This window comes from Temnothorax curvispinosus, unplaced genomic scaffold (genome assembly GCF_003070985.1).
Source record: "Temnothorax curvispinosus isolate PA1 unplaced genomic scaffold, ASM307098v1 QBEX01015898.1, whole genome shotgun sequence".
NCBI lineage: Eukaryota > Metazoa > Arthropoda > Insecta > Hymenoptera > Formicidae > Temnothorax > Temnothorax curvispinosus.
In genome coordinates, this window is record NW_020225678.1 from 337,656 (window position 1) to 347,249 (window position 9,594).

Consider the following 9,594-nt stretch of genomic DNA (forward strand, 5'->3'; position numbering starts at 1 on the left):
CGTAAGAAAATAATTTTGGAACTAATTTAAGCATCGCGAAACGTCCGACCGACGACGATTACGGATTATACACCTGTTCGAAACTAGCCGTATAACTAGCCACCTAACGTATGCATAAACTTGTATGAACGTATCTGTGTAATAACTTACACTAGGAGTGTAAAGTGATTTTTCACCAATTTTTATATTTGAAACGTCGCTCTGTGAACTGTTGCTCGGTGAATTGAATAGTTGTAATGAACACTACTGTATACATACGATACCTAATAGTACCGCGAATCGCGATCTCAAGCGTTTAAGAACTGTAAAACATTAAACCGTAATAAGAATCGAATAATCTTTAGAGTATGTGTATAGATTTAACCGAACATTTATATAAAAAAAACTCCAGACGATCGTTTCCTTAAATTATACACGATAATATATAGCAATCGATCATTTGTAACATATTCACGCAGGTTCCCATCGAAAACAAATAATCGGAGAATGTGTGCAAAAAGTACAGATAACAATAAAATTTCTTTAAATAAAATGCATTAAGCTTGTGCAAGATACTCAGTTCCACATTGAAGCAATGAGCACGAATCACATATTTTTACAATGAAAATGCACGTTTTTATTATGATGTTTCTTTCATATTCCAACCATTTCTTTGATACACATTGTTGTACACAAAGTACTAAAATAATAACAATGCATTTAAAAGAAATTTGAACGGATTGATGAAAGTTACATTAGAAGTGTTAATTTTGTAATAAATTTTAGATTTATGTAAGATTAAAAGGATTACATTTGCCTTTATTGTTAACGTGTAACGTCCAATAAAATTCTGTTATATATGCAAAGCATTACATTTACTTCTCATCGTCCCATTATTCGATATTTCTTTTATAACAGTGGTAAAAAATAAATTGCATATAAATATCTTTTACAATAGCATAAAGAATATTTTTTATAACTATACAAAAATATTTAAATTGTAATTTGATATGGATATTATATTTCTGAGGTTATTTTAAAATTGTAATTATAAGTTGTACCTAATCTCAATAGTTTTGAGCTATTATTTTATTACCCGCTTTGTTTAAAGCAGATAGGCATTAATTAATTAAAATTTTAGTTGACTAAAATAATCTATTAATCAATAATCGAAATTAATCAATTGTCATATGTGTAATCGTGACTAGTTTAATCGATTAAAGATATTAATTTGATAAATCAGTTTTATTCGTGTATGAGAACGCGTGAACTTTTTTTTACCTTTTTTTCTGTAAAATACTTATGAAGACAATAATATGTCCCGGCACCGCCACCGGTGCGGCCGTTGGCCCAAGATCTCGACGGAAACGGCTTCTTTGACTGATGGTGAAACTTTGAACATTTTCTTTTTGCTCTCACAATCGAGAAATAACCATAAAATGTTAATGTGATATGTGTGAACTTAGTTCTTAGCCTAGTTCTTAACAACACTGATTAATCAATGATTGAATTAGTGACTGACTACCAATTTTTACAATTAAATTAATCGATTTTTATTTCACTAAATTAATCGACTAAATTAATTACAATTTGATAAATCGTGATTATATACAACGATTAAGTATTAATTGATTAATGATTAATTAAATTTGCTTCAATTCATTCCGCATTAATTTATTAATAATTAATATCATTAAATCGGCTAAATTAGATTACATATATAATTAATTAATTTTGATTATTGATTAATGGATTACTTCAGTCAATTAAAATTTTAATCGATTAATAGATAAAATTACACTTAAATTAAATCGTATACAAAATCCAATTTATAAAATTATCAATTGTTTTTGATTAATAAATTCTATAATAATCAAGTATTTATTCCAAGGATACAAGTCCCATATCAAATGCAAAAGACAAAAGAGACGTTGCGCGAAACATACGTAGATTTTATCTTCATCTAGTAAACAGAGACTGTGAGCGACGTTCGCAGTTTCATATCCGAATCATTGCGCTGGAAGGATGTGCCGCGTATCGAGTATTTCAGTGTCACAGAATTCTGACGCATAGAAATTCTCACGTCGATGGAAAACGTATTGCGTGTTACTTGTACACCTTTTCTCACAGGAATCCACGGAGCAAGACCGATATCACAATACCGAAATCCCCCGAGGTACAATGCATAAAGTTCAATTTAGTAGCTTAACTCGCGCGCGCGAAGTAAGACATATACTCTTGCTTATTCTAGAACGTGTGCTCTCCAACAAAAAGTGAGCATTGCAATATTCTCTCTCTCTCTCTCTCTCTCTCTCTCCCTTTTTCTCGCGGTAGCAAATTCCCAAAACGAGATGTGTACTGTGCTACAATTAAGCGTGCAATGAGCCGTACTTCATGACGATTGCACGTAATTTTCTAGTTCTGATACTAATTAACTCTCTGTGGAGCTATTTGCTAGTTGCATTGATATGATATCCATATGTACTTCGTATGTTAAATATAAAATATAAGTACTTTATGCAAATAACATTACGGTATATTTTGCATGGTACGCTTTAGTATCGTCTAATGCGATATATGTTCAATTTACGTCATACGTTGTTAAATAATAATCAATAATAATTTTTGATAACTAATGTAAAGTTTGACACTGCAAACAACGAACACAAAACATGTTGATTAAAAACATATAACTCGAAATAATCTTACATAACAAAAAAGTTTATAAGGAAATGATACTTATCGAGATAAAAGATTTAGATGTAACGAGATAATGAAAATCACATTCTTTATTTTTAAATAGTCAAAAGGATGACGTTTTATTATAATTTTAACAAGTCACATCATAATGTCATAATCTGAAAATATTTACAAATTCTCGATCTCCAATATATAGATTACAGGCCATATAGAGTACATGTCAAAAGAACTTTTAAACTTTGTATCTTATAATAGATAATAGAATCGATAACCGGTCGTCAATCTCTCTTTTTTTTCTCTCTCTCTTTCTCTCTCTTTTTCTTTTTAGTTGGTATAAAGCTTTTAATAAAATTACGCGAATATATGTACATTTTATCTCAGTCCAATATTCACTCATTAAAAAATATTACTGTCACATGTTACGTGTTAGACGTTTATCTCGTTCAAATAATCCTATTAGATCCAATGGATCTTCGTATGATTTACATCAAGCTTTTCTAGTTCTCAATGTTCTAAAATGCTCGAACAAAAATACAACAATTCACATGTCGTAATGTAATGCATATACTCGATACTACAAGAATAAACCGTAATGAGAGAACTGTAAATTGCTCGATGCTACAAGAATAACGCGTGTCATTGCATATTTGTTTCAAAGTTGTGCAACACTAAAATACAGCATCCGATTCTGACAAAAAAACGTGATAAGACTATAATTGTAAGTGTATATAAATCTTCTTGAATCTTCGAGTTAATAATGTCGTTCTATTTGTTCATACACAGATAAGGTAAACTTGTCACGTGATATCAGATGAGTCTGATTTTGCAAAAGAGATATTACTTAACAGGCAGTTACATTTCATCTCAATTTCAATTAACATCAATCCATTTATTGGCATGCCATTTTGAAATCAATTCGCGAAATGTGCAGAGTTCTGAAACGTGAAATACAATTCTAAATCGTGCCGCGTTAAGTGTACATATAGTTGAAGTTTCTTCAACTTAAACAGATGTAAATATATTAAAGATATTTACGAAACTTATTTTGCGAAAGAGTGAAAATGACGATAGTGGAAGATAAAAGTTTGAGCGAAACACTCGCAAAAAAGGATTCGACAAAAATAACGAAATCAGAACCGGACGATGTCCGACCGCTCAAATTAAAGGTGTATAAAAAAAGATGGCTAATGCTGGCCATCTACATGTTTTACGCTGGATCAAACTCTTCTCAATGGATAGAATACTCGATTATAACTAACATAGTTACCAGGTATCACATTTTCCTCAAAATACAAACAGTATTTTTTAACGTAAATACATCAAATGCTTTTCTTGTATATTTTTCAGGTATTATGGAGTGTCTTCGTTAATGGTTGACTGGACCTCGATGTCGTTCATGGCATTTTACGCGGCGTTTATATTCCCAGCGTCGTATGTGACAGACAGGTGCGGCCTGCGATGGACCACCATCATAGGCACCGGCTTAAATTGTCTGGGTGCCTGGATAAAAACCTTTTCCATTCAACCCGACAGGTTTCACGTCGCTTTCATCGGTCATTCGGTAGTCGCGCTCGCCCAGGTTACATATACATATCTTAATTTACTCCATTAATCTTCTTAAAAAAATCTTGACCGTCACGACTTAATTCTTTTCCTCTTCTTTTCTTTTTTTATATCCTTATCCCATTATCACTCTATAATTCTCTGCCACGTACAGAAGATAGTAATTACTTTATTTCATATTAGACTATGGTCCTGCCGTTACCAGGACGCATAGCCGCGCAATGGTTTCCTGCTACCGAACTCTCGACCGCCACGTCTTTGGGTATTTTCGGCAATCAATTAGGAGTATCGTTGGGTTTTCTCTTAGGGCCCGTAATAGTGAAAAACCACAAGAACCTGGATGACATTGGCAAAGATTTGTCACGTTTATGCTGGATCGTTGCAGTCGTCGCCACGATTGCATTTGCTCTAGTCCTTATACGTGAGTTCGTAATCTATTACAAATACAGCAAGTAGCAATAGTGTATTTGCCTATCATATAAGTATTTAACTCTTATCAACTGTGATGTAAAACAGATCTCAGCGTGATGTAAAAAATATTTTTCTCGCTTCTTTAAATCTTCCACGTATGAAAGAATTCCATATTCTTTAACTTAATAAAATAATAAATAATCAAAATTAAATTCGTATTGCGCATATTAATATAAAATTTTTTGTTTACGCGTTGCTGTGTTAACTTTGGCAAATGAGATTTGAGTGTCTCTTTTAAACGATCATTATTGATATCCGTTAAGCCGAAATAATCCTTTCTAGAGATTAATTGAAGGAAGCTATCCGTCAATATAGTTATCAAATTTTCAACGTAACTAAATTTTCCAATACAGGCGATAATCCACTTTAATCTCGGTCTCTTTATCCAGGTTTTATTTTTATTTATCTTACCCAACCGCAAGAGGATAAACCGTAATTAATTAAAGATCGCTCGCGTTCCAGAAAAGATTATCTCGTTTTAATCTTCTCAATGTGCTTCCGCGTCAGTATTTCAGGACGAACCGAAACTGCCGCCGAGCGAGACAAGGGCGCTGCAAAAAATTAATCGGACGAAGAAAAGAGAGGAATTCGTGGCGCCGATTAAAAGGCTCTGCAAAAATAAAAACTTTATCATGCTCTGTAATTCCTACGGTTTCAATGTCGGCGTGCTGAATGCCGTTTCTACATTACTCAATCAGATATTCCTCGCACACTTCGAAGTAAGCCAGTGAATCTCGATGCAATCAGATCAAACATAAAAAGAAAGAAATTCAAGCAAATATTTATGAATTTACGTCAACATCTAAAGATATTTTCGTACATATTTTGTACATATGTATCTAAATTTAAGACATACATATATACTCCGCATGTGTTTTAGAACGGAGAAGAAGATGCAGGCAGAATTGGCTTAGCTATAATTTTGACCGGTATGGCCGGTTCTGTTAGTTTTGGTATGATCCTTGACAGAACACATAAGTTCAAGTAAGAAAGACATTTACAATTGTGTTAGAAGTCCAATTTAACAAAAAATGTACCTTGCATTTATTATAAATCATAACCTAGAAACGTTGACCAATAATAATATATGTTTCCAGACAAACTGCCGTGACTGTATATTTTCTTACTTTTTGTGGTCAAATACTATTTGCGGTGTCCATTTGCTTTGGCATAAAATGGATGGTATATGTGTCGGCGATTTTCTTAGGGTAACGTATCGATCGACATTTATATTTATAAGCGCATATTGAAAAGTTACAATAAAAAATTGATTGTTTACGTGTAGATAACAAGTTTATCTTTGAACAATTCAGTGAAATGTACTTGCTACTCTTATTATTTCATTATTTAAGTTCTGTTTTCAATGCACATTTTGCAAACAAATTTGGACTTTTATTATATTTTATTTAATGTTAGTTATTCGGTCTTATGTAATATAATTTGGAATAACATACATATTATAACATAACATATTATATCTGTGGTATCATTCGTTTCAGATACTTCATGTCAGGATATCTAGCGTTGGGATATGACTTGTGCACCGAATTTACCTATCCAGAATCGGAGAATATACCCGCGGGATTTCTCAATATAACGACCAGCATGTACGGCATTGTACTCATTATAATATTTGGATTGTTACTAAACGCGTACGGCGATATTCCGGTGCACATCGGTTTATGTTTGGTTTTACTGCTCGGATTCATCTTGACCGCCGTAACGAAAGACGAGCAAAGACGACAAGATGCGAGGAAGAAGGCTCAGTATCAAGAACACGCGAGAATTGAGAAAAATGTCGACGACGTTCCAGAAACTAATCAACTAACTTATAATATTAATCAGTAGACACAAATGATATCAGATCTTTCAATACTGATAAACTTTCAGTCATATGTAATTTTATTCATATATTTTGTATATTTCAATAAATTTCAAAAAAGAATTAATCTCACATTGCGCACAGAAATGTAAATTACGCGTCGCTTTTATGGGAACGCAGAACCATAAGTATATTAAAAATTTTTTTTACGAAAGAAACTCTTACCAATAAGTAATATGGCATAGTTTGATATTGCCTCTACCATAAAATGAAACGCGATTACTCCGACAAGATTAACTTTACAGTATAGCAGTAAAAAGGATTTAACACTACATAATACCGCTAAAAAAGTGAACAATGAGAATCTTGCGTAAATTAAAATTAAAACATGATAATTTTTCTTCTTGGAAATTATAAATAATCATCAATTTGTCTTAACTTCTGCTTAATTGTACTTAATATTCTGATATAATTTCGTTATACGCGTTAGATTACGCTTAATGAATTCAAAATAATAAACATTGACAGAAGCCTATCGACTTCAATATTTTATGCGACAAGCTTCTTGTTTAATTTTTTTATGTAAACATACATTTTTAAAAACAACATAAATCATATAGTGAAAAATGAGAAATGCGAATAAAACGCAGATATAAATTAACAAACGGTGGCACACGGACATGTTCCAATAGAATTTAAAATACATTTTTAAGCAATTTAAATATGAATAAATCCACATTTAAATATAGGTAAACATAAACGGTCATAAAATACTGTATAAATTTCTCATGTTTTTACGCAACGTGTAATATAAAATTTGTAATATTAAAACGTGTAATATATAAAATTTGAAGCTTATCGATAATTGTTGATCGCAAAAGAATAAATATTACATTTATTATATAATATTTTCCCGCTGCAAATATAATCGCAAAGCAATTTTTCCTCGAACTTTTCTCTATCAAAGTCTTCTCTTCCTTCCTCTCCCCCCCTCCCCCCAAATGTTCCTATGTCTAACACAAATATCTAACGCAAATTTTAATTTCGCGGATACTAAAAATTTTTCATCTTCATGTGAGATTGCCTTCAAATATTCAACTCGTCGAAAAATAAACATAGGCACGCAAAAATTTCGCCATATCGATTCCGCCACGCGCGCATCGATGAATCGGAAAAGCCACTTCGGTGTGCCTACGCGGAACCTTTATCGACGGGGAAGCGGGACAACCTCAGCGTTGTTTTTAGATATAACACAAAGCCCCATGAAAATGAACGCCGCATAATACGCTGCATTTGACGCGTGACATGACGAACGCGTCTACCACTTGTTACTCAACCAGAATACTTGATATACTCAATCAGAGAACAAAAGTTCTCTCGACGCGCGGGGGCTATTATATCGCATGCTTTCGATCAACCCGACACTCGTGTCGTCTGTCTGCGACAGCGTTGTTATCGCGATTTCGCGAGTCTCGCACGATAGCGGCACCACCGCGCGCGCTCGTCTTTTCTATTTATCTTTCTTATCGCGCAAACACGTACATAAGTTGGACGTCAGAATTTTTCAGACAGAAATTATTTCTATTGTTTCCCTTTTTCTTATTTGTCAGTAAACATTTGCACGCGGACGTACGCTAGCAGAAACGTTATGCACGAACATTTCTATACTCCTCAAGTTGCTACGTGCCATGGCTTCATGCTGTGTAAATTTTCGTATACTTTTACATTATTATTAAGCCAAGATCCAGTCTGGATTGTAAATAGCGTTTTTCTCTTTAGAAAAAATGATCGATTCGAGTTGCATATATCGAAAAATGTATCTCTCATTGAAATTTAATTGAGATTATATCTGATTAAGATTATATTTAATTAAGATTATATCTTCTATATCAATTGTTTGAGATAAACGACATTTGTAAATGGAGAAAGATAGAGATTTAATGTAAGACAAGTTCAACAAGATGAAAACTTTGACAAGTAGCAAGTGTCATGAGCAAATATCGCGGGGTCGTGATGCGGGGTCGTGATGCGCGATCGACGACACGCGACGGTCGGCAAGTTCTAAGCGCGGACAACTCGGAATCCTAATTAACGTCGTCACTCAACTTCACTGTCAATCGGACGATTAATTCGCGCGCCACGTTTCTGGATCGCCCCCGGGCGAATTTATGTAGGCGAGCGAGCAACGTCCGCCGATCTTGCAAATTCATAAGGTATGCATTACAGTTGCGCGCGATCTTAAATTCTGGACACGTCCTTAATTCACGCAAGCCATTACAACACCCGCTACTACAATGGATACGTTATTCTCGCTCTCGCTTAAAATTCACCCAATGATGAAAAACATCGATCCGGTTCATAAATACCAAGGGACACATATGCATACACCGTACACGTTGTTATTATTATTATTATTATTTTCATTAATTTTTATTCTTAAAATATAGCTTATTCATAAATCGATAAAAACTAATTTTCTAATATAATTAGCGCTCTTCCTAATTTTGGATCTACACCTTGAACTCGAGAAGTATGTAGATGCGCGGGAGAGAAGTACGATAATTTATCCTGCATATATTATATTACATAAACACGAATCTCCCGGAAAACTTACTGCTGCTGCTGCTGCTGCTGCTGCTGCTGCTTCTACCGCGTGAATTCGAGCGCGGCGTTTATCAGCATCCAAATCACTAATTTGCTACGCGGTGAGAAACGTATCCGCGTAGAATATATTCTATCACGATGGTAAAACGTTACGCCGTATTATCTGTTTACCAATGTTATACCGAGAGCGCTGCGGGAACTCAGATATGAAAATTGGACAGTTATGCGGAGAACACGAACGCGCCGAGGAACACGCTCGTTCATATTTGATTCGTCTTACGCCACAATTTTTATATTGTTCCGTTTTCCCCGAGCGGAAACGAAACGGTGTAACTGGACCGTGTATTCGACGTAAAATTGACGTATATCCAAAATATAACGGCCAGACATCACTTACGTCGCCGCATATACATACATTCTTAACACGTAATACGGGTAACATCGTATTACGAAAC

The 9,594-nt window shown here is 34.0% G+C and overlaps 1 protein-coding gene across 1 annotated transcript in view; it reads left to right on the plus strand.

Annotated features, from left to right (window-relative positions):
• Nucleotides 1-3,516: 3,516 nt before the first annotated feature.
• The window catches only part of LOC112466134 (feline leukemia virus subgroup C receptor-related protein 2-like), a 7,814-nt gene continuing 1,736 nt past the window's right edge, over nucleotides 3,517-9,594 (plus strand). The window contains exons 1-7 of the mRNA XM_025034045.1: nucleotides 3,517-3,949; nucleotides 4,027-4,258; nucleotides 4,426-4,663; nucleotides 5,221-5,432; nucleotides 5,594-5,697; nucleotides 5,811-5,921; nucleotides 6,213-6,519. Of these exons, the coding sequence (XP_024889813.1) occupies nucleotides 3,741-3,949; nucleotides 4,027-4,258; nucleotides 4,426-4,663; nucleotides 5,221-5,432; nucleotides 5,594-5,697; nucleotides 5,811-5,921; nucleotides 6,213-6,519 (1,413 nt within the window). The 5' untranslated portion in view covers nucleotides 3,517-3,740. The remainder of the gene's footprint in view (nucleotides 3,950-4,026; nucleotides 4,259-4,425; nucleotides 4,664-5,220; nucleotides 5,433-5,593; nucleotides 5,698-5,810; nucleotides 5,922-6,212; nucleotides 6,520-9,594) is intronic.